At 39.8% G+C, this 26,191-nt stretch overlaps 2 protein-coding genes across 26 annotated transcripts in view; both read left to right on the top strand.

The window, feature by feature from the left end:
• The window catches only part of calm2b (calmodulin 2b, (phosphorylase kinase, delta)), a 376,281-nt gene that overhangs the window by 167,889 nt on the left and 182,201 nt on the right, over window positions 1-26,191 (top strand). The window lies entirely within an intron of this gene.
• nrxn1a (neurexin 1a) overlaps window positions 1-26,191 on the top strand; it is a 204,591-nt gene that overhangs the window by 143,599 nt on the left and 34,801 nt on the right. For 23 of the 25 annotated variants that reach the window (XM_077200870.1, XM_077200865.1, XM_077200874.1 and 20 more), the window contains one exon: window positions 17,433-17,614. In XM_077200870.1, coding sequence (XP_077056985.1) covers window positions 17,433-17,614 — 182 coding nt within the window. Of the gene's footprint in view, window positions 1-5,214; window positions 5,426-17,432; window positions 17,615-26,191 lie in introns of those variants that run through there. The other 2 variants (XM_077200883.1, XM_077200882.1) reach the window with 1 other exon arrangement.

Below are 26,191 nucleotides of genomic sequence, written 5' to 3'. Positions count from 1 at the left end.
AATCTATTCAGTGAGTGTTTTTAGAAGAGAACGGGAGAAGAAGATAGGATCGCTTTTGCTACCTAATTAGAATTATAAAGAGAACCCCCCCCCCCCCCCGCCATATATATATATATAGTGATATTCAGATCGGTAAAATAGTGGATTTTCACTGTTCACATTTGTTATTGTATGTACACCCATGGGTTAATGATTACAGACTGAATATTTTACTGTGCAGAGTGTGCAATTATTACAGTATATGTGCACACAATATTAATGTTCCTGCACGGTCCTATGCCCATGCACACACGCTCATTTAGTTGTGTTGAAGCCCGAGCCTAGTGAGCATCAGGCCGTGAAGGCAGTGCAAAAGAGAAAGAGGGTTTGTCTAAGCATACTGGCACAGAGTAAAGCCTGGGTTTGAGGCTCACAAGCTGTGGACATACATGAACAAAACATTCCACCTTAAGACCTGCACTATACTTACTATAGACCCTATCTAATGCAAGCTCTCCCTCTCTCACACACACACGCACATGTCCACACTGATCATCAAGTCCCTGCAGGGGAGGGTGCAGGTTCCAGAATGAACACTTGCCACACACCAAATGCGAGTGAAATTGAGAGTTACTCACCAGTGACTTTTGTTATATAAATTAAATATAATACATGGTTTGATCAAATATTTTCGTTAGAACATATGAAAAAAAGTCTTTGCATTATCCACCAAAAATACAAAAATATAAAAAAAATTATGATCTTCATGTTTTTGTTTGGTTTCCATGAGAGATCAATTATATTATTATTAATATTTTTTTGATTAATGACAATATAATTTCAAAATATTATATATATATATATATATATATATATATATATATATATATATATATATATATATATATATATATATATATATATATATAAATATATTTCATGAGGAATATTTAGGCTGGTAAGTCTTAATTTCTATATTTATGCAATAATAAAAACAGCTAATCTAATTTACATAACGATAAATTGTGTGACAAATATAATTATGTGATTAATTATGCACACTAATAAAATTAATATTAGTGTGCATTAATAAAAATGCAAATAATATGGTTTCATGGCCTGTAAGAATATTAGGCAGGTAAATTGTCTGTTTCTACTTTTATGCAAGAAAAAAAAGTATGTATCTAATTTTCATAATCATAAATGTAAGAATATTTAATTGTTAATATTATTAGTATTATTCTATTTTTTTAAAGATGCATTGTGTAATCTTTAGGAGGATCTGTTAACAGAAATGCAATATCATAGACATAATGTTTTCAGTGGTGTATAAAGACCTTACTTAATGAACCGTTATGTTTTTATTACCTTAGAATGAGCCATCTCTATGTACATACACCGCGGGTCCCCTTACATTGAAATGCGCCGACATGTTTCTACAATAGCCCTAAACAAACAAACGTGTTTCGTCACTATGTTGTAAAGTCAGCTAATAAAACACTGATACAATGATGAACAAGTAACAATAAAAACGTTTTGAAGAAATCACATTGCTTAACTGGCTACTCTCTGCTGTCTCCAGACGACCACCGTAACTTCTGTTGGTTGCAATTCGCAACCTCACCATCAGATGCCGCTAAAAACTACACTGCATCTGTAAACAGAAAAAAAAGGTTTCATGTCCTGTAATATTAGGCTGTTATTTTTACAGAATTTTTTCATTACTGGCATTTATGGCAAAAGTTAAATTTGAATGTTGGATCAGAGGATCTGTCCATAAGTCTCATCAAGCATGGACACATTTCAGAGTTGTTTGTCTACTATTGACATACTATTGACATGAGCAGTTTGGTATGAGCTGGTTGTCAAAAAGTATTTCAGAGAACTGTAAGTAGCAAGGAGAAGTGGCAGAGACAAATGGCAGGGTCTTCACTAAAGGCAAAACTGATTTTGTCAGTGTAAATACAATTAATAGCGCAGAGCGCAGATAATAGGCGGAAGAATTACGTGATTAAAAAATTACCACAGCTATAGAGAAAAACGCGAAGAGATAATGCGATTCTCACGTGAGAAATGTGATATTAAATCTGATGAATCGCGCTATTTATGACGGCCAAGCACTCGTCGGTTCTCTAACCGAACAATATGTGTTTAAAGACGTGCTTCATTTTTAATTAGCTTTTTGCTTATCGAAGATCTTGTTTCTTAATAAACAACATCCAATCGTTACTGAAGCATCATGGGTGGGGGCTGATTCTTGCTTCCTTTAGTCAATGGATAGATGAGAGGAATATGATTGTGGGGTTTATTATTTATTTGTTCTCTTCTTACATTGTGAATCGTTCCTCCTCTCTTTATAAAAAAAATGGAGGGCAGAACAATAGAACATAATAAAATTCGACACAAAAGCTGAAGTGAAATGAGAGGAAGGAAGGAAAAACAGCCCTATCCACTTATTTCTCCCCTACTGTTTAAAATACTTGAAACCTTTTTTTCTCCACAGAATGGAAGCACTAGTATTAAAACATGCTCCACTTCCTTTGAATCTGCTTTTGAGGTCAGCTGAAAAAAGAAATGGATTGGCTCAAACATGTGACTGCCGGAGAATGGTGAGGGTCCTCTGCTCAAAGCGACACCCTAATTCACCATTAGGGGGCAGCCTTGTAAACAGAAAATGTAACGCATGCTCATTTTGCAGACGGGATTCGCACATTCTTTTAATATTGCTGAAAACAATTAGCTCACTATGAATGCGGCAGACTGGTTTCCAAATTGTTTGGTAAACCTCTGGAGCTGTGATGTGGTTTCATTATGTACAACACTGGGTATTGCTAAAGTCACAGTGATAAAATTATCTTCCAAATAGAGCAGTTTGGGTTCCTGCTGGAGTCTGTCTTTGAGCCCCTGGCGAGGCGGCTCTGATCACCCTGCTTTGTCAACTTTAATTATACAGTGCTAACAATGCTCAAAGCTGAGAGGAGGGAGAAGCAATGATCTCCTTGTGCGAGAGGAGATGACACCAGTGTCACTTTTATAGCGTCTTTCTTCACACTCCAGCTGGAATCTCTATGGAGAAGCACACCTGCAGACTTCCTCCTTTAACTCACACACGCACAACATGGGATGCACCTTAGGGAGAAGGGTGAACCTGACACATTCACTATAGATGTTAGTTTAGGATGTTAATTTTCTTTTGTTTCATTTGTTATTGAAAAACTAACACTAACAAAAACAGATTTAGGGGGTTTGAATGATAGGCTAGACTAGATTTGGTCTTCAAATAGATCAGTGGTTCTCAACTAGTGGATTGTGACCGGCCATGCACAGCAGGGTTAAAAAAAAAACATGCTAAATGCTAACCATATGATTGTGCAAAGTTGATAAAGGCAATACGTCATTCTAAACCTGTGTGATTTTCTTTGTTCTGTGGAACATGAAGAATGTTTTTAAAAATTGTGTATTTTGTCCTTTCATTGAAAGCCAGTGGGATTCAACATGGTTTTGTACTCCATTGACTTTAATTTTATTGACAAAAACAGTTTAAATATCTTCTTTTCTGTTCCACAGAAGAACTAGTCATAACTAATAAGGACTATGGTTTGGAATTATAGGAGGGTGAATAAATGATAACAGAATTGATATATGTTTGTGTTAACCATACCTTTAAGAAAACGTGGCCTGCGTCTTCTTGTTGTTGACGTCAAAGTCTGGGCATCCATCTAAGTAGTATTTTGACTTATCATACATGCCACTTGGTACCAACTAGAGAAATTAGGCAGATGGCAACATGATCAGGTTGCCTGACTTGCCTTCATTTTCAAAAACTGTAAAATTAATCAATTTCACCACCAAATTTGGGTTATGAAGCAAAATCAGTTGAGAACCATTGAGCTAGTTTAATTGAAAACAAAATGTCAAACCTTAAAACACTTAGATTTAGATTAAAAAAAAATTACGTCTTAATTACGCCATTGTTGCATCTTGCAAGTAAGGAAAGACTGTTAATGAATCAAGCCAGGCGCTGTCCGTGGTGCTGAAATACACCCAATGACTGTCCTTCCAGTAAGAGAATTCATTTAGCTACACAATGGCCGAAGAGGGAGGAGTATATCAAGGTTTGCCTGGTTTGTAAAAGGGAGAGGGTGCCCACACTCTATGAATTCTAGCTGGACTCTCTTCGAGCCACCCCTCTGTCAAGGAGAAACGAAGACTGAAAGAGAGAAACAACGATTAGGAGGACGAGACACGAGACCCCCCCTTCCACAGCTGCACGCGCCTCCCTGATGATCGAGGGGGAGGGAGAGAGAAAAAGAGGGGGAGGAAAACTCAGCTGAGCTTCACCGTTCTCTGTTTCCCCTTCTCTACATTCAGAGGGTCTTTTCCTCTAAGCATGCTGCTTAGGAACGCTTCCGCTTCAGAGGCACTGTGAGAAGTAAGAGAAGAGGAAGGACTTTCTTCTTGCTGACATTTTCAGAAACTCTGACCACCCTTTTCACATGAGGACCACTTGACTACTCTTGCCCTTTCTTGGTTCTCTCTTTCTGTTCTCCTTTGGTGTGTCTGCTAATGTTTCCTCTGAGGCAGTGCGGACTGAGCCAGGCAGCCAGCAGCAGCTCTTGTGTGGTGTGTGTGAGAGAGTGTGTTTGTCGTTTGGGGAGGGGGAGAGGCACTCTGTATTGAGTTAAATGCTGCAGCGGCGATCTCGTCTTGTGTGTGCCATCGCTTCTGGTAGTCTCCCTGCTCCTCTCCTGTTCTCTCCACGAGGATAACGTGGGATGCAGCCTTGTCTTCATGGGATACAGCTGGGATTCAGGCGATAGAGTGCACTGGAAAAGTCCAGGACTGCTGGGAGGTCTGTAGCAAAGGCTGCTCGCTCTTTTCTCCCTCTTCTCCAATACACCATTACGCCTACCTTACTGGAGTACTGGATCGGATTCCGTGGTTTCTTTTCTTTTTCTCTTGGAGGATTTTGTGTTTTTGAATACCATGAAAAGAGGGATTTAATTCAGGATCATTATCTGAAGTTTACCTCTTCTGTGCTGCTTTTTTTTTTAAATCCATACCTCGGAGAACTCTGTGGAAGTTCCCTCTCCATGTGGATCCAGCACGTGCTGTTGTTCTGCCTCTCCATCAGTGATTGGGCTGTTGCATGGTCAGGTTCCGAGGCTTGAGCGGGACATGGGTTGCCAGGTGGTTTGAGGACGCCCCTCTTTAAAGTCCTTGCACTCCGGTAGCATGCTGCGTCTGTGGCCCGGCGGGGCTCCTGCTGGTCTTGCTTCCATCCTGCTCCGCATCAACCTGCGCCTGACTCTCTGGCTGCCACCGCTGACTTTGGGTTCAGCCCTGGCTCTGGCAGAGGGGCCTGGAGAGCTCTACGTCCCTCAACATATGCCTCATCACCTCGTGCCTGCCGCCAGATCCCACGCCCCCCTGCGGGCAGGACATGGTGCGTAGCTTATTCGACTGCCACATTCACCCTCTCACTGCTGTGCCATTCGGTAACCTTTCATTCCTAGAGCTTCTGCTTTCTGTCTGTCGAGATTTCTGCATAAGAAGCAATATCATGCTCTTGTAATCTCATGGTAATAGCTGGAGGTCTATGAGTGTGCTTGTGCAATTATGTGGTCAGGATGCAAATGCGATCTTTAAGAGGTGTTTGTGAACATTATGCAGATGCATTATGCAGAGTACAAATGTTGAGAGCATAATGTTGGCTGCACCACAATCACTTAGCGACCAGTGATTCAGCCTCCCTCTACGCTGACTATGCTCGAAAACATGCATTTCTAGCGGCCATCGAGAGGGATGTGTTTATATAAACACCGGGGCCACATCCTTAACCTCTCCGGTTCAAAAGGCCTCATCCAAATGACTTAAGCTGAACTTTGACGTGATGAAATTATATTCAAATTACATCGTGGTCACCGTACCATGTTGTGTGTGTGAGTGTGAGAATTTAATTCAGCGAACCAGCCAAATTGAATGTATTAGGTCTTGAAGGGACAGTGGACAGGCTTTTATGCGAATAGTAGACCCCAGGGCCATCCAGCGATTTCTACATTGGTGCACCCCCCACACTTCCTTTGAAACTCTATTACTTCTACATTGCTGTTTAATTCCACTGGCCACTACTCCTGAGATCGGTATACTGTATAAATTGAACACCTTCTGCTTTATTGCACCAGATTTTTTCCCTCCCAGTTTGTGTTGTAATTTCTCGTTGCGGCTGGCTGTTGAAAACTATCAGGGCGATTTCCACGCTGTGTGTGCAGAGGGACTTGGGCTGTCAGTATGTGATCCACTGCACTTATATAACGAGACCTGGCTGCCTCTCAGCATTATCCTCACAGATTATGCTTTGATAAAAAAAATAAAAAAAACACACACTATTGAATAGAGGCAAGAGGAAGTGAGCGGAAGCTTGTGAAGTGAGACGAGTCATTTATCATCCTTTCTGAAAGGCTCTTAGTTTTTCTTCTTTACCTCCTTGCCTCTCTCCCTATCACTCTGTCCTTCTGTCTTTGTCATATTCTTCTTTTCTGTGTGTGTGTGTGACACAGCTGGCGTCTCTAATGGCAGGGTGTGCTAAGATCACAGAGCCCCGCTGCTCGTATTCATCCCCCCCAGGCAGCGAGGCAGCGCATCAGGGTCCATTGCTTCTGCGTCCTCCCCCTTCGCGGCCGAGCTAATCTAAACCTCTCAAACCTCCAGACTCCTTTTGCCCGAGAATATTCGGCGACATTGTTCACACCTGAGCATAATTCACGAGCTCTGATAATAATAAACTGAAACCGAATGCCGCTTCCAGCTATGTGTCTGCTACGCTATTTACAGCACAAGCGGACACCTTCTCAGCCGAACTGCAAATCTTTTCAGACCTACCTGCTTCCAGCCCTGTTTTAGTATGCCGAGATGAGGAGTTTAAGAACAGCACGAGTTCTGTTGTTGCAGCAAAATTACCATTTAAAAACAATTAACAGTTGGTTATGTGGAGTGCAGGAAAGTGTGTGCGTGCGCTCTTGTCTGTGTGTATCAGTAAATGTGCCCTCTCTCCCACCGAAATGATTGGAGGGGAGCTGAAAATGAAAGCAGAAACCGAGGCAAATTATCGGAAGTTACCCTGGGCTCCAGCACAGTGTTTTTAAAGTCAAACCCATCCCTTTTTTCCTCCCCTCTCATTTTGCTGCAGTCTTGCACTTTTATCTCCCCTTTCCTCCACAGTTACACTGACAAATATAACACAAGCTACATTTAGATGGAGTTATACAGTAGAAGAATGCTGCGTTCTCTCACACCTACAGAAAAAAACAATCGTATGTAACTTGCAGTGTAAAAATCGAACAGTGTAGGTTAAACATCACTCCCCCTCATTCTTTAAAATACACGTTTGTGTGCCTGCATGTTTCTGAAGGCTATTAATGAGTTAGTATGCTGCCTCTCTCTTCTCCATCACTGCAAATCTGAGTAGGGTTGGAGTAAGCGAGCTGATGGGGCTGAGTAATCTCCCTCGATCTTTCGCTCCGTCTTTTTTGCACTCTTTTATGTCAGAGCTTTAGTTTGAGACGCCCGAATTGCTGTAATGAAAGGATGATGTGGATTTGCTGGTGAATGGTGATGTGCTTGGTTAAATATGATACTCTGAGAGTCTGAGAATTCAAAGCGTAGGATGTCCTGACTAAGAGGAAGATAGAGGGAATTAAAAGAGGCAAAGGGATGAGCAGAGTGGTCAAAGACTACATGTACTTGACAGTAATATTCCAGTGGGAACAATACAGCATCTCCAAACACAGTGAGACAGTGAGTGCCTGCACAGGGCTGCAAGCTATACTCTATAGTGGGTGCATGTGTGTGTGTGTGTGTGTGTGTGTGTGTGTGTGTGTGTGTGTGTGTGTGTGTGTGTGTGTGTGTGTGTGTGTGTGTGTGTGTGTGTGTGTGTGTGTGTGTGTGTGTGTGTGTGTGTGTGTGTGTGTGTGCGAGTTTATATGAGAAAGACATATCATCCCCTTGATAGTATGGAGGTGATTGATTCTTTAAATGCTATACTCTCTCCTTAGAGAATCTGGAGAAAGAGAGGGAGAGATAGAAGGAACAATAGCTGGGGTGTGTAATCTAAACCCAGTCAAGCCAAACCTCCAGAGAGATTTCTCATTATGTCACTGTAGCTCACACATGGGGCTCAGGGAGGCTTAGACTGGACGTACTGGCACACACACACACACACACACACACACACACACACACACACACACACACACACACACCTGCAAAGATTATTACACATGCTTCCGTCTAATAAAATAGTTATTTGTGAATTCATCCCTCAATGTCGACACAGCACTTTCTTTCTTTCTTCCTTCATTGTTTTCCCTTTCTTTAATTTCCTTCCCTCTGTCCTTCCTTCTTTCCCTCTTCCTTCCATCGTTCCTTCCTTTCTTTCTTCCCTCTTTCTATTTTGCCTCCTTCCATTTCTCCTGTTTTTCTTCCTTCCTTGCTTCTTTCCTTTCTTCTTCATTTTTTCTTCTTTCATTCCCTCCTCTTTTTCCTCCATTCATTCATTTCTTCCTTCCTTCCCTTATTTCCTTCCTTTCTTCCCTCTTCTTGTTTTGCCTCCTTCCGTTTCTCCTGTTTTTCCTCCTTCCTTCCTTCCTTCCTTCCTTCCTTCCTTCCTTCCTTCCTTCATTCCTTCCTTCCTTCTCTTTTCCTAATCTCTTCCTTAATGTCTTCCCTTTTGTCCTTTCTTTTCCTCTTTCTTTGTTTCTTTCCCCTATTCCTTCTCTGCTCACATTCCTTCATCTCTTCCTTCCTTCCTCCCTTCCTTCCTTCCATTTCTCTTCTTCTTACACGTTCCTGCCTTCTTTTCTTTTCCTTCCCCCCTTTATTCCTTTCCTCTTCATTTTTTTCTTTTCTCCCTTTTCCTCCCTTCATTCCTTTCTTTTCTCTTCTCCTCCTCTCTTCCTTAATTTCTCCCCTTATTTCCTTTCTTTACCTCTCTCTTCCCCTTTTCTTTCTTTCTCTTTTTCTTTCTTTCTTGCTTTCTTTCTTGCTATCTTTTCCCAACTCCTCTGCTTGCATTCCTTCATTTAATTTGACCATTCCTTCCTTACTTTCTTCCTTCCTACCTTTTTACCTGTTTTTCCTTCCTTTTGTCCTTTCTCATTCCTAAAAACTTTTTACTTACTGTTTCTCCATTTTTTTGTCATGCCATCTTTGTTTTTTTTTTTCTCTGTTTTTCTTATTGCAAACGTAAAATGTAAATCATACACACAGATCACCACATACGTATACACTCACAGGAGAATGGACACGCTCGTACACCCTCAGCTTAAGCCTCATCGTCTCCTAAACCCCCTGGAGGTGCTCAGGAGCCGAAAGCTCATTATAAAAACACAAAGCAAATCAAAACAACATCCACTAAAGTGCCACAGCAGACAGGCTTTCAGCCAGCACAGCACTGACCGCTCTTTCTCAGCTCTGTTCTAATTGGCACTGGAAAGGTCAGCAGGAGAAATACCAGAGCTCAACCACGACCACAAACCCCAGTGCCCCCTGCATCTTTCACTCTTAGTGGTCTCTTTTCACGTGTGAACTGCTGGTTTTTCTCCAGCCAGGCCTCATTGTATTGAATGATTCTGCGAAGCAGCATAGAGTCGGCTGCGGCAAATATCCTCAAAGGTAAATTGTATTGTCGTAATGTGCTGTATGATGCGCTGTTCTCCAGATTTGTAGAAAATTCAGTTTGTGCCAGGCTATTGTCCTTGAATTGCATTACACTAAACATAAAATAATTCAGCAGACTTTACATTTTGAAATGGGTTTTATTGTTTTATTAGATCTGATTCATTCAGCCCCCTCAGGTCTGACAATAAAAACTGAAGAGAGTATTAAAGAAAGGAAAGGAAAATGTTTTGACAGTGCCAATGATGCATGTAAAAATCAAACCCATGAGGCGTGCAGGAACTGAACAGTATTAGAACTGTCCGTGTAGACTCTCGGCAGCGTCCCGAGGCAGCCACCCACCCACCATAGAGTCTAAACTCTCGCAACCGAAGACTCTGTCTCTGTCAGTCATCCGGAGGATTCCTTTACAGGCAGACAATAAAACCATGAGCTGCGCTAGACCCGTCACAAACATGACGTCTTCTCTTGAAACCTGCGTCTTAAGTTGATTCCTGGGGAGGGAGGGAGAAACCGCAGTCAGATTTATGAATGTTTCTTTCTTGCTGTTTCTGCTGATGATAACGGCCAGTTTAACAGCATCAAACACACATATGCAAAGATACGCACATTCGTCTACACATCCGTACGCTCTTAGGTTGGCCAGTGTTCCGCTCGAGCTGTTGCCTGTAATTACCCAGTTGGTGTGGAGCTCTGTGGTGTCAGTCTGGTAATTGGAGCTGCAGTAATTCACTTTTTAATTGCCTGTTTATTATTGCAGAAGCCTCAGTTTTGTAGTTGCAGCACAGCTCACACTGAATGTTTAATAAACAAATACAATGTCACAGACTCATATTTCACGTAAACATTATAATTGCTTTCACATAAAAAACCATCAACACACTCACTCTCACCCCCACACGCACACACCTATTCTTTTCAGCATAATGGAACAAAAAAAAAATCCTGTCCATAACTTGCCAGGTGGATAAGCTAACAAAACACACAGAAAACAATACGCCACATACCTTTAAAAAAAAAAAACACAGTGCCGTCCTAACATCTGAGACCACATTGAATATCTAGGATTTTTTACGTCTAGGATTTTAAATGTTAAATTACAAATTACAAAATAAGAAATATTAATCAAAGTTTTGTCTTATTTTCTTTGCAGGGGACAAAACGTATATTAAGACATTTTGAAATGTTAATTGATCAATTTAGCTTATTCAAATTGTTATGGTGAATATATGTACATGTATGTATGCATGTATTTACCAGATGATTATAGATTTGAATAACCCCATGAATAAGTCACTTGCAATGCTCTTGAAACTCATGAAGGTTACAATACAGCATGTCATTTCATTTTTAGTGGTTTGAAGTGTTACTTTTAGATTTTTGTATACTTCTCTATGTGGGGTCCTCACTTTGCCTTCTGTTTATTTTGACAGTATTTTCATACCAGTGGGGTGCATGTGTATTTGTGTGTACACACAAGATGTGCAGAACTGTGTGTGTGTGTGTGTGTGTGTGTGTGTGTGTGTGTGTGTGTGTGTGTGTGTGTGTGTGTGTGTGTGTGTGTGTGTGTGTGTGTGTGTGTGTGTGTGTGTGTGTGTGTGTGTGTGTGTGTTTGCCCACCGGGTGAATGGCTCCAACCCTGCAGAGTTTGACTGATGTTCCTCATCCTAGCATGCAAGTAGGAGGTGGGCAATCCAACACAATGCACCATAATTTTAGACCTAACTGCCAAGGCCCTCACAATACGTCTGTTCTCAGGAAAGAGGCATCCAGGGACATGAAGCAGAATAGAGTGGGAGCTCAATTCATTCCCCATTTCGAGGCACGAGCACAATGTTTTGTGTTTCTGAAACGATTATTGATGGAAAGTCAGCTCAGTCCAGCTTATAAATATTGTGTTTTCAGCAGTATGATTTGCTGCTTATAAGCCCCCAAGACAATGACGGTATTGGGTGTCATTGGTTTTACATTTAAACATGGATCCGAGAAATCAGATGATGAAGTATGAATTGTTCCATCCTCATAACTTTTTTCATAACTTTTATTTAGGGATAAAAAAGATAGGGATAGAGCTTGGAGAAAATACCGGTCAACAAGAGATTCTACAGAATGGGATACTTATAAGAAATATATAGAGGAATATATGTAAAACAAAAACGAGAAATGCAAAAGCAAATTATTTTAAGGACTATTTTAAGGACTGCCTAGCAACAGATTATAACAATCCCAAAGTATTTTGGGACATAATTAATAATTTAACTAATTTTTCATCTAAAAAACAAACTAATTTTATACGAATAAATAATGAAATTATTAATGATTCTTTTGAAATTGCTGACGCATTTAATCAATACTTTACTAAAGGTAGTCCTATATTTTCTGATTTTTCTGATCTCAACTTTAATTTAAATACTCCTAATCATATTCGTAAAAACTCCGTCTCCTTTGGATTCATCAGTCCTATAAAAGTTAAGCAAAGTTATAGACAGTTTAGATTTAGATAGCAGTGCAGGTCCAGATGGGTTGGAAATCAAGTTCCTGAAAATGGCCTCACATGTCCTGGCTTATCATTTGTCTGATTTATTTAATTTATCATTGGCAACATGTACTACCCCACTATCTTGGAAATGTACTAGAGTCACTCCATTGTATAAAAACGGTGATCAACATGACATTAATAATTATAGACCAATTTCAATAATTAATAGCGTGGTGAAAATATTTGAAAAAATAATTTTCTTTCAATTATCAAAACATTTTAATGATTCCAATATTATATCTCCTATTCAGTCCGGCTTCCAACCAAATTTCTCTAAAACAAGTGCTCTTTTAAAAATTACTAATGATATTATCCTTTTGATCCTAATAAATTAACTGGTACCTTATTTATTGATTAAACCAAAGCTTTTGATTTAGTAGACCATTATCATCTTTTAGATAAATTGTATGATATTACTTTGGTTTAATTCATACTTACACCATAGACAACAATGCGTTTTGTATCAGGGAAGTTGTTCGGATTTTAAAACTATTGATAGAGGAGTACCTCAGGGCTCATGTCTTGGACCGCTATAGTTTTCTATTTTTATAAATAATCTTCCACAAGTTTGTTCTAATTGTCAAATTTAGTTATATGCGGATGATACTGTTATACTACGCATAATACTCTAATTTACTTTTCTAGCTCGGATATTTCTTATATACAGCGATCAATCCAGTCTGATTTTGACATAGTTCAAAATTGGTTCACTTCTAACAAACTTTTGCTAAATAAAAAGAAGACTTATTATATGTTGTTTAATACAAAACAAATCTCACTACCAACTGACGACTTAATTAATTTTAAAGATGAAAGTTGATGAGTTTAAATATTTAGGTCTTCTGCTTGATTCTCAATTGTCATTAAGATCACATATTGACTCAGTTATTAAGAAAATATCATATCGACTTAGACTACTTTATTTCTCTATTAATTGCTTTACTCGTCAGGTTAGAAAAATAATTATTATTCAGTTAATACTTCCAATCCTTGACTATGCCGATATAATTTATCAAAACACCTCCGATACAAATCTTCGTCCTCTTAATGTTGTTTATAATAATCTTTGTAGATGTGTACTGAGGTGTCCATAAAAAACGCACCATTGCCAAATCAAATGTATGAATTCTTAAACTGGTTATCTTTAAAGTCTAGAAGGCATTATCACTGGTTTCAGTTTATTTTTAAATGTTATCACTTAAATTATCCTTTGTACCTAAAACATTATCTAATTCCATTTCGCTCGTACATAATTTAAAGCACACTGATCAATTATTTTTTTACGTTCCTAAAATTAAAAAAGAAGTAGGTCGTCGGGTATTCAAATTTAAAGCTCCTTCAGATTGGAATAATTTACCAAGTGTAATTAGATCCTGTACCTCTTTCAGCTTCTTTAGGCCATTACTTCATGATCATTTGCAGAATATATGCTCATGCTTTTGAGTATACCCATCTCTACTTATCACGTGAACTTCATTATTCTCTATGGTTCTGAACCTGCATGTTATGTGTGATAACTGTATACTTATTGTACCAATGTACTTAGAGGGCCTGTATGTGAGGAGATAGTAATGGAGAGCTAAATGTTGGTATGAATGGGAAGTATTATGTGTTATACAATGTAACCTATTTTCTGTATTCATGTTTGTTCCTAGGACCCCCTCGAAAAACGAGATGATACATCTCAAGGGGCTATCCTTCAAATAAATTTCTTCTTCTTAACCTTAAAGGGACAGTTAACCAGAAAATAAATTCTCTCACATGAAATTATTGTTTGAATATGGGACGAGGGGATTGGGGAATTACACAATGCTGATTTCAACTCACTGTGTCTCGATGTGTCAGAGCACATTATGTTAACCATTAATGGGACCTTTTGCTGTTTTATGCAAATAGATTGTCTTAAAGGCATAGTTCATCCAAAAATTTAAATTCTGAAATGTCATCCCCCTCATGTTGTTCCAAACCTGTATGCTAGCAACATGAGGGTTAATAAACGATGAAACATTCATGGGAACTTCTGCAACCTTGTGCAAATAAAGAGACTTTTAGGGATAATCCACAGAAAAATGCAATTTCTGTCATTATTGTATCACCCTCATGTTTTTCCAGACCTGTATGCTAACAACATGGGAGCTAATAAACGATGACAGAATTTTCATTTTTGCTGAACTATCCCTTTACGCAAAAATAGTATTTTAGCTTGTGTAGAGTAGAGAGGGATCCGTACGGAGACTCAGAGACCCTGGCAGAAGAAGAAGCTGGTGCGTAATTTAATTTCTCCAGCACATAATGGAGATTACGTCTATGATGGGATTCCAGAGGGCCAGGTAATATCTATCTCATTAGAACAGCTCTCCCAAACATTCGCACACAGCTCTTCTATGGGGCGGCAGTCTGCCCTCTCTCCTTTGCTTGTTCCTGCTGATTGACCTTAGAAGGGCGGTGGAGTGGAAAGACCCGCACGGTTGTTAGGTAGCGAGGGTCTTCTTTAAAACCCAGACCCAGCTGCCCACCCAGCCGAGATGATGGAACATATTTAAGGGGCTAATGGTCTGGCTTGCACAAAGAGCCTGCCTCATTTAACAGCATCAGAAAATAGACTTCAGAGAAGAGGTTTAACCCCGTTAGAGGGAGGGCAGCAAGCTCCTTAACCACATCAGGGATGGGAGTGAAAAGTCAGGCTGAGGGAGATAAGAAAAGAAAGAAAGAAAGAAAAGAGGGTGTCTTGGAGAAGCGCCCAAGTAGTTGGGATAAGAGCCGACTGCACGGACACAGAATGCAGCAGAATGAGGAGAGATGACAGAAAATTATCAAGAGAAAAGGGGAGAACAGGATCGAGGCTTGATGCAGGCCAGATTCAAACCCATATATCCCACGTGTGCACCATATCTTGTGTGTGAAGTCTGTGTCGCTATGCCGCGTGTCCAAGAATCCAGCTGGTATTTAAACAAAATAGTTTGACAGCTCTCTGCAATACTCGTAGCATTGTGCAGTCGCTTTCTTATATTAAAATGCAATCTTTTCAGCTCAAATCAATAAATAATTGTCACTTTATTTACTTAGTAGCTGCATAAAAACAGAAGTCAATGTTCAGTCAGCCTATCATTTTCACATAGTAAACTCTCCTTTGGATGAAGTCCTGATCACCCTGTCTAGAGTTTCTTTATCCCCAAAAAAGTAATTTACTCACTCTCATGTTGTTCCAAACCTGTAAGACTTCCTTTCCTGAGTGAAACACAAAAGATATGACAATACTTTACAGTGTCCTTTTTATACTATAGTAATGCAAATATTTTATGCAAGCATGTAACTGTAAACATTGCCAGCAACTAAACCTCAACAAAAATACAACTCTTGGCCTTTAGTAAGTACATTTTGTTAATAATATTAATGAGCATTTACTTGTGTAATTTCTCTGTAACAAGGACACCCTAAATCAAGTGTAACCAAAGGAATTTTGAATTACGTCTTTGTTTATTTATCTATGCAATGAAAGTCTATGAGGTTGTTTTAGGCCCCACTGACTTCCATTTTATATACAAAATAAGGTGAAACATTCTTCAAAATATCTTTTGTGTTTCACAGAAGAAAGATGTCTTAAGTTTGTAACAGCATGAGGTTGAGTAAATGATGACAGAATTTTCAAGGGTGAACTGTCCCTTTAATTACATGTATGAGTCAGATGTCAGCTTGTATATTTAAAAGTTGATTGCACTGATTTTAACTTTTAGAGCACCATGCATTGCCCATTTGTGCCCATAAATCTCTGCACAGCTTTACGCTTCCCTTCCCGGCAAATCCATTCACTCACCCACAGCTGTGAATTGCCGCCATACTGAGCGACAGATATGAGGCAGGCAGCCTTAGCGGTTCGCACGAAACAGATTTCAACAGAGCTTAATTCTCATCCATTCGCTCTCCCTATCCGCTTCACATCTATGATGGCCTGTGCGCATATGTGTGTGTGAAGTTCAACCATCTGAGCCCCGCTAATGAGCAGAGCTCATTTTCCTGCGTTTCGAACAAGCCCGTCAAGGGAGTCGTCACTAACCGGGCGTTAGTTTGCGCGTGAATCTGTCCACGCTTGTGAACATTTGTGTACCCGTGTCAGCGAATGTGCCTGCCCCAAGGGTGTTGTTTTTGGAGGGGGTCAGGCCGATCGCTGACACGGTGTGAAACAGTCTCATTGAGATGCGGTCAAGGGGGCTGACGAAAGCCCGCTGGTAAAAATCACGGAGAGCGGAGCTAATGAGCACGCCTCTGCAAATAGAGAAACGTGCCAGGAAATAACCCAACTCTTCTGAAACCGCTCTCAGTACTTTAACTCGGGGCGTCTCGCTCTTCTGAGAGCTCCGGCCTCCTCTGGGTTTTTTTCCACGTGCTGCTTCGCTGCCCGTCTTATCTGCATCTGGAGCTCAGAAGCGCAGCAGTCACACTCCTCGGAGAGTGAGTGTTGAAGTGCGTCTCGCATCTCCCGAGGCTGTTATCTTGAGGTTGATGAGCTCTTTGCTCTGCGAACATTACCCCGACTGCACCTGCCCCAGCAGTAGTGCTTTCGCCCGTTTTGCTATTGAAGCAACGGCAGATCAAAAGAGCTGGCGCAGTCCGCCAGTTAATGAGATCAACTCCATTAGAACAATTTCTCTCGATCTCTCCCTGCAAAAAGCGACGCCGATTTATCCGAGAAACCTTCCTGCAGGCGTTGAATCACAGTGACCCGCTCACAGTAAGCTACCTGCATCTGACACTGTAATTAGCTCCATCAGGCATTAGCATGCGTCTCGCTGAGCAGGAATAGCTGTCTAGTCCATGCCGTGTTTGCCCACCTTCGCGCAGAATAAATGCATGCAGAAGTAGGCACTGGGCTGGGGGCCGTGAGGCTGGATTGATTGTCCAGTGTGTTGGCGGGTGTAATCAGCTCAATCAGCACAGGCCGGATGGGGCGTTGAGTGGTTGTAGCAAGAGCGACTCTGTTTAGCTCATGCTTCAGCAGACACAGGTGCTCCTGGTGACATCAGCGTACCGAGGGTCACATAAGGGCTATAATTTAGCCAATCAGGGACCAGCAGGGGCTGTCTGGCACTCTGATGGGTTCATCAAGAAACTCCCGCGCTTTGTGTAATGGAGCAGAGCCGCGCATACGCACGCACACACATGTGAAATGGAAATAGTTTTCGCCCTTACTTTGATGTTTTTACACTTAATATTCTGTTCCTCTCTCTTTCTTATTCTGCAGCGGGAACCACATACATATTCGGACGTGATGGAGGGCTCATTGTGTACACATGGCCGCCCAACGACAGACCGAGCACACGAGCTGACCGACTGGCTGTCGGGTTTAGCACTCAGCAGAAGGATGCAGTGCTGGTTAGGGTGGACAGCTCTTCTGGCCTGGGAGACTACCTGCAGCTTCAGATTGTGAGTCTGACATAAACAAACACTTGCAGTTGGGTCACAAAGTCTGAGAACACACGTGAAAATACATCTGTTTTACTAATTTAATACAGTTTTTCATTATAAATATATATTATCAGCATAGCAGTTTAAGTGACATTTGAATTGAATAGATTCCAGATGATCTTAGTATTTAGTAGAAACTCCTTTCACTTTAACACAACAGCAATGAGCTGCATGAATTCCTCAAGTTTGTGTCAAACCTGATGATTGTGTTATACAGCATGATTGGAGAATTATCCAGTGAGCTGAAAGAACATCTGATCGTTGGTACAAAGAGTCGCACGATCAATGCCACAAATGTACCCATTTAGACTAAGAAATATTGCAGAATCTTGAGTCATAATTTTTGCTTTAAAAAAAATAAAACGTTTAAACTTTATTTCCAGGTTTAATTCTTTCCCCGCCAGCATTTTTGTTTTAAAGTTGCCAGCCACTGATAGCATTTTTGGTCATTTTCAAGGAAAAATGTCATGGCCCATATTTGGTTGTATGAAAAAAACAAAACAAAAAAAAAACATGCAATATATCAAAAGAAAGAACTGAGCCTTCTAGCTGAGTTTTATTCTAGCTTCATGCATTATTTTTTTAACACTTGAATGTGGGTAAGTTTCATTAAAAAAGCAACATTTTGAGCAAAAAGCTGGTTTTCGTCAAAGACTACGTCTGGATCAGATACGGTGTACAATGACCAAAACATAGATGGAGTAGATTGAGTCCATCAGCACCCCCAAAACTTGCAGTCCTAACCACTTCCTGGGTAGACATTTCACGCCGTTTTTTTATTTATATGTTGTTTATTGTTGATGATCACATTATTCTTCATGTGCATCTGCTTATACATGAGATCACTCTTTTCTGCTTCTTCTTTGCCTGTGTTTTGATCTGGAGATACTTTACTCATTCAAGAAAGGCATAATAGCGCCCCCTACCGTATAACCATGAAAAAACAGAAACCCATATAAACTCGTCAATGACAGGGAGGCTTTTTCTCATAAAAGACGAGATAACTCGGCAATGGCGGGTAAGGAGTTAAATGAGAAAAAATCACCGATTTTCAATACGATCTCAGACTTTAGTCCCCACTGTTTGAAATTGCTTGAACCTACACAGACTCTCCTGAGAATGCCTGGTGTTCATTCATTCTCACACAAACCCCAGAGTAGAAATTCTCCAAGCGCTGTGCTCCCGAAAAACCCTGTGAATGATCATTAGGGTAATCATAGTGTTCTACGCCTCCTCCGACACTCAAAGTGCTGGTCTGTTTTAGAAAGTTCCAGCGCCTCAGACCGCCCTCATGAATAAAATCTGTATAATGTTCAGAATAGAAGGCTCTACCAACGCTTGCTCAAAGGATGCTATTTGATAGAACCCGCGTTTCCTATGACATGCTGTGCTGGAGGAGTGGGAGGTGGAGGAGGTGGAGGCAAGGGGGACAGGAAAGTGTTTGGCACTAAGCTTCGAAGAGTTATGTATGTTTTTTATTTATTTATTTTTCGTTCGTTCTATTATTTTTTTTTACGCCCACTCCTGCTGTAATCACAAACTTGATTCCCAGAAGAATCATCGAGCTCTCTCAGGGGTGGCATCATGGCGTGACTGTTGCATGACTGCCTCAGCAAATGCGTTGCGATTGAGGTGAGGAAACGATTTCTCCAGCTGAGCCCTGGAGTTCACGATGCTGCTGTCTATAAGACTTCAGTTACAGTGCTGCAATGCCACGACGTACTTCACACTTTCCTTTAAAGGAACAGTTTGGCTGAAAATGAAAACTCTGTCGTTATTTACTCTCCTCATGTCTTTCCAAATTGGTATGATTTAGATTTTTTCCATAAAATGCAAGAGAATATCATGGCTGATATATTCGATATAATGAATGAAAGTAAATGAATGGCTTGTGCTGTCAAGCTCCAAAATAACACACAAATGAACAAAAAATACCATGTTTGTCACAAAAATATGTTACTTTTATGATGTTTTTGTGGAGCTGAAAAGCCACAATTGCATGGTGCGTCCGGCACATTTTTAAAAAGTTCTGCTTTTGTGTTTCGCTGAAGAAAGAAAATCAGGTTTGGAAAGACATGAGGATGAATAAATTACAGAATTTAAATATTTCATTAATACACCAAATCTGAAGTATTAACAGTAAGTTTAGTTTGCATGCTTGTGCATACATGTGAACCCTGTGCCCTACGTACATAAATATCCAGCTAGGATATTTGAATAAATTTTGTGTTATCGATCAGCAGGCGTCACAGGAGCTCCGAGCGCAAGCATGATATCAGATGCCCTGTAGACTGTGGTTATGATTTACCTTCTCATGTACTTCGAACATCGTGTTCCACGCATTTCAGCTCAGATATTAGCTTGGGAATTAAAGATGGTAGGTAGTAATGATGTCTTCGGAAAATGCGTCTTAAAATTAGCTTGCCGGAGTTGCGTAAGACCAAGATATGTAACACTTTACATAATGCCTGTAATTAAGATCATCACAGATTATATATTTCCATATATTGGCATGACAATTAATCAGGCATCCATGACTGATATATGGCTTTTTGGCATAGGGATGGCAGGGAATGTTTATGAGCAAATTAAAGGCCCTTAATGTCTTGATGCGATTAGCGGTGGATATCTAGGCTAATTCTAATGTGTGACTGGTGGAGTTTCTGCAGTGCTACGTCTGCCATTTTTGATGCTTGTTGGACTGATGACTGCTAAGCCAGCATAAAAGGTATTTACTAAATGAATCAGCGTTGTGTAGGAGGGTAAATTAGCTGTACCTACATCGCTAACCGTCTATAAAGCAGTTGAAATCATTACAGATATCCAGTATCATTTTTACCCCATAATTAACTGGTGGGGGAGGGGGGGAGATATACCCTTCCATTTCCGTTAATTATATTTAGGCACTGACTAGATTAAGCATGTCAGTATTGACATTAATGGCGAGACTGTTCGGTGATGTAACGGAATGTTTTGATAAACCTGTCTGTAGACTGGGAAGGATATCATTATCCAGAGACTGCCTTTCTCAAAGTGAATTAACTTAGGATCATTGACCATGTTAACGAGCGGGCCTTGATGTCCTGATTTTTCAAACAGACAGGGGCGTCCCTCCCCCCACGCCCCGTTTCTGCTTATGACCCTAAACACTTGTGACAGAGTTCATTTAAATCTCATCATATCACCATCACTGGGGATTATCATTAGTCATCGTTCACCCCAAATCATTGAGCCACTTGCTCATGCAGAGAGAGAAATAACAAGATGGAGAGCGAGAACTGTAAGGAATGGTGAGACAGGTACTGTACAGAAAAAGAAAACATTTGTATGCATTCTCTCACTCACCATAATGTTGCATTTTAAGGGGTAATGGCCTATTAAATACTTTTCTTCTGCTCAAGATGAGCTTGCCAGCTGCTCGAACCCATGGCCAAATGCCCTGCGGACGGCCCGGACATTTGTGGCAGCCATGCAAGGCGCCAAGCAGGACAGGAGTAAAGGAGAAATGGATGATGACTGTAAACGAGTCAAAGCCAAGTGATTATACCCCTGGGGTTTGACCAAATCATTAGCACTTTCTGACCTCTCACACTCTCCATGCCAAAAGAGTGTGTGAGCGTGTGGGCAGTCTAATGAGCACATCAGTCCAATTGAAGAATGGTGACAATCACAGCTAACTCAGCAGTGAGAGGTACAGAGGTGTGAACGGTACTGACAAGGGGATAGAGAATGTGTGTGAGGGAATGAGAGAAAGGAGGTGAATATAAACAGCCTTCAGAGAGCACCTGTGCTGAGATGTCAGCGATAACAGGTAGAGTGACCATGTTAAAGGGATAATTCACCCAAAATTGAATATTGTCATTTTACTCACTCTGTTTTGAGACTTTCTTGCTACCATGATGGACTTTTTTGTGTGCAATTAAATAATAACAAGAAATCACCACAAAATGATCATGAAAGTGGTCTATAAGTGGTCTTGTGCACTATATTCCCAGTATTTCGGAGCCATATAATATCACCATCTCCGGTTTACTGGCATCATTACCTCCATTGACATTTGGTCATGTGATGAGAGAACTAATTAAGCTATAGCATCAATGTGCCATTTTTATAGTTCATTCGAATTGTTTGAATGAAACTAACATTCAAAAGTTTGAGGTTGGTATAATTTGTTTAATGTTTTTGAAAGAAGTATCTTATGCTCACCCAGGCTGCATTTATAATTATGAAATATTATTACAATTTATCAACAAGCATATTTTAATATATTTTAAAAATGAAGTCTATTCCTGTTGTGCATTTTAAGGCTTCAGAAGAAGAGAAGATCAGTGTATTACAACTTAAAATTCAGTTTAATTATCAAACAAATCTAAAGTTTGGCATGAGAAGACTTGGAATATAGCGGGTTCATGATACGATTACGGTGCTTTTTGTTGTTTTACTGCTTTTGCTGATTTACAGACCTAGTCCCCATTCATTTTAATTTGTGAAAAGAACAGCCAGGATATTATTAAAAAAATCACCTTTTGTGTTCCACTGAAGGAAACATTTTTTGGGCAAATTGTACCTTTAAAATTAGGTAATTGAAAATGAATATGTAAATGAATCATATATTTTATATATGATGCCTCCAGTCAAAATGACTCCGGGCAGCCAAAGAGACTCATATGCTTACACACATGCACACACACTCGCATTTGGATGAAGGTGAAAGTGAAAGAGAGTGACAGATGCTGATTTTCTGCTTCAATTGTGTCTGAGTGGGCAGGACATACCTGGTCAGACATGAGTGACGTGTGACATGGCTCTGAGTGACAGCAAAAGTGTATGTTGACCTCATACCGTCAGTGCAGACTAAGCCTGTCTCCACCCAACAGCTTAGATGGAAACAGCCAGTGCTATGGAGAAATGCCATTTTGCTTCTCCGTCGAAATCCAACGACACTTATTTTCTCCATCCACTTACCCGTATAATTTGAGTACAAGTCATTCATGCACGCTGTCATTTTTACATACCGTCAAACTATATGCCAGGTCATTATGCAATTTACGAGTTGCTTGGAGAACAGTTTGACTGGCCACAGACGATTTAATATTTGGTCTTCGTCAGCCATTTTTTCTTGAATAAGTGCGCCATATGGCAAACTGTGACTTTGCTATCTTTAGTATCTGAAAGGATAAGCAGACAGATGGCAGCAGAAGTAAAAGCCGAATATTTAAATTTATTCATCAAAATAAAAAAGACAGGTGTTCTTTTGAATGCTCTGTTTGTGACAAACTCAACCCACTCGTTCATTTTGCATTTAAAAAAATTTTTTTTACCACGCTTTTATCTTCAGATTAGAGTCAATGCATGAAAGAACGTGTTACTATTGAAGACCAGTGACGGGTTGACAAGAACCACTACAAAAATAGCAGCACTTTAGAACGCCTTGGATTTGTCGATTGTAATATGATATAATATTGTCTGCGAGAAATATTGCATTCAGTCCGCCATTTTTATGTTATTTTTGTTGTTGTTTTTTTCATCTGGAACTCATAACTCGGCACTGCAGTAGGGAGACAATATGCGTGACTTCTTGGATGGCTTGTGTAGACAACGCCCATAGAGTGCATGTGGTTTTCAGGTTCGAGAGGAACTAGGACAGAGTGCTATTTTCAGTATTTAACTTAGAAAAGAATTCTCTGCTGCCAAAAAGATTCATGATCTCACCAGATCCAGCCCTTACCAGAAGATAAAGAGAGATTGTGAGAGCGAGCGAACGAACGCTACAGCAAGAGAGAGAGAGACACAAAGAAAGAGAGGAGGAGGAGGGGGTGAAACAACAAGAACTGCTTGCCAAAGTGGAATTATTCTGCGGACACAACAAATTTATCTGTTTCACCAAACCTGCAGTACTCAAACAGAAGGGCACATGCACTCCGAAGCGTGTCACACATGGTGTGATATTTTGATCTAATATCAAACACAAGTTATTTATGAGAGCGTATATTGCATGTCTGGGTGTTCTATCCAATTAAGCGCATTCCCTTGGTATTAGCTTGAGCATTACTGAGAGGCTCTTTATGTAAAGTGGCTGAGGTTTCCTGGATGCACCAGCTCATTTAAGCTGAATGCCATGGCAGATCAGCATCCCTGCTGTGGCACACACACTCCGTCATACTCCATAAGCTTCTGCTTGCACCTTTTCCTAAATAAGACACATCATTAGTGGCTCTTGTCCTCCAGGTTTCCGGAGCAACCGCCTCAACCCTTTGTGTGTATTTGGCTCCTCTTGATGGAACATTTTGCCTATATCACAATTATTTCACTGATTTATTTAGAGCTTAAAGGGATAGTTCACCCAAAAATGAAATTTTTGTCATTATTAACTCGCCCTGATGTCGGTTCCAAACCTGTACCTCTTCACCTGCACTTTCTTTGTGGGGCTCAAAAGAAGGTATTTTGAAGTGAATGGGGTCGATTTGGAAGGTTGATCATCTTCGAGTAGCTTTGGAATGGCATTAGGGTGAGTAAATGATGAATGAAATGATGATGGATTTTCATTTTGGAACTGTGGCTTTAAGGCAAGACACTACAGGCAAAACCATTGTTTTTGAGATTTTGGGCTATTTCGCTTCCATAACTTGTCTTCTTTCAGACTTGTGGATCCAAAATACTATACACATTAAGTGTTTATTTTATTACACTTTATCTATTTGTATCTGTAGATTTTAATTGCTATACATATCCTATAAATCGTTTTCTTAAAACGTTTTTTTTTTTTTCTTTTGCACTGAGCCAGAAATCTCTTCACTTCACTTCAGTAGCACTTGCACCAAATTTTCTAGTTTTAGTTCTAACTATATTCCGAATGTTTTGTTTAAATATCATTTGCCTGATTTATATAAAATTTGATTCCTAAAAAAATGGTGAAAACTATTTTTTTTCCATTGGCTGTAAACAGTGTTTTCTGATTTATGGAGTGAATGAAAAAAGATATCCAAAATCCCCTTTTAAAAAAAAAAAAGTATTTTGAACCTAGCTTTGTCAAATGTTTGAATTTATGTTCTGGAATATTATGCATATTAGTGCATTTTTAATTAGATAATACATCCTTTGCATATTTAAACAAAATATTTCAGAAAACCTTTAATACAAAATATTTTATTTTAATGCACCGTGATTAAGCAACTGGGGAAATAAAAGTATTAAATTTTTACCTTATTCACCTACATTGTCTTGTCTTAAGTAATGAAATAAATATTTAGGAAGTACTGTATATCTAAAGTATATTTAGCATAAACCTACTCTCCCCTAAACTACTTCTAATTTATTTATTTTACCCTATTCACCTCTGGTGTCCTGCCTTAAGTAATTAAACAAATATTTGGTAAGTATAAATATTTAAATATATATAAAGTATATTTAGCAGCACGAGAAACTTACTCTAAACTATTTCTAATTTATTTTTTACAACCATATTCTCAAGTTCAGAACAACTAGGTTATTTTGTGTCTGGTGAGGGGAGATCATCACAGTTCCAGTGTAGATGAAATGCTCTGTCAATCAGGATGGCTCCGTGGTTGTCACCTAATTGCCTACAAGAAACGAGAGAACTCTAGAGAACTGTGTTGCTATAACAACCCCCATTGAGTCTAATGAGAATCCAGTTGTATTAGTTCTTTATATTTAGAGCAGCACTGCAGGCCTCAGTGGAGAGGTGACACGAAGCTGGAGACGGACAGGGACAGCTGAGATGCAGTGATGTAGAACTGGGCCCTCCTTTTAAATGACACCCCATCCTTCGCTCGCTTTAGGGATCATTTAGTGAACACAGAATCCTGAGAACATCACCCAAAACATTTGTTATTCTGTGGTAATCTGGGATTTGGTGTCACGGCTCAATTTTGCTTTTCCCTCCCGTATGTTTAGCCCCTAAGGCATTCATAATAGAGCCGCCTTCCTTTTTTTTTTTAACAGAAAATTCTGCGAAACTGGGACATTATTACACCCGAGACTGAATGTAGGACGTAGGGTGTCTCTTTTAAACCATGCCCACTTTAAGATTGCAGGAAGTAGCACTCTGCAATGGTCTGAGCCCCTTTGTCCAAGTCCGAACTAACTTAAAGAATGCTTATGGACAGGGCCTAAAACTAATTTTTTTGCCATACCTGCTAATGGCCGGTGGCTTCAGAAAAATTACCAGAAATAAATATTTTTTACGGGCCAAAATCTTTGAGACCAGCAAAAATTCACAATTCTCTATTCCAATTTCAGTACCACAGCTAAAACTACTAGCCTAACTAATATAAATTGAAAAAAATATTTTTTTATAAATTATTTATAAAAAGTAAACAGTCAGTAAAAGAACAAATAATCAAATTACAAGCAATAGAACAAGTAGCTATTGTAGTAAATACCGTAGAACAAAGATACAATTAAAATAAACAGGTTTTTCAGGTAGGTCTTACAGTAGGTTTCAGGTATAGAAATTGAATGTACAATCAACTGTACAATAACACTGCATAGTCTTCTCTGTATAAATTCTATATA

Source organism: Siphateles boraxobius, unplaced genomic scaffold, assembly GCF_051911475.1.
Source record: "Siphateles boraxobius isolate OS27281-9 unplaced genomic scaffold, OSU_SipBor_1 46, whole genome shotgun sequence".
Taxonomy (NCBI): domain Eukaryota; kingdom Metazoa; phylum Chordata; class Actinopteri; order Cypriniformes; family Leuciscidae; genus Siphateles; species Siphateles boraxobius.
Note: the sequence above shows the minus strand (reverse complement) of the source record. Positions and strands in the feature narration are given on the sequence as shown.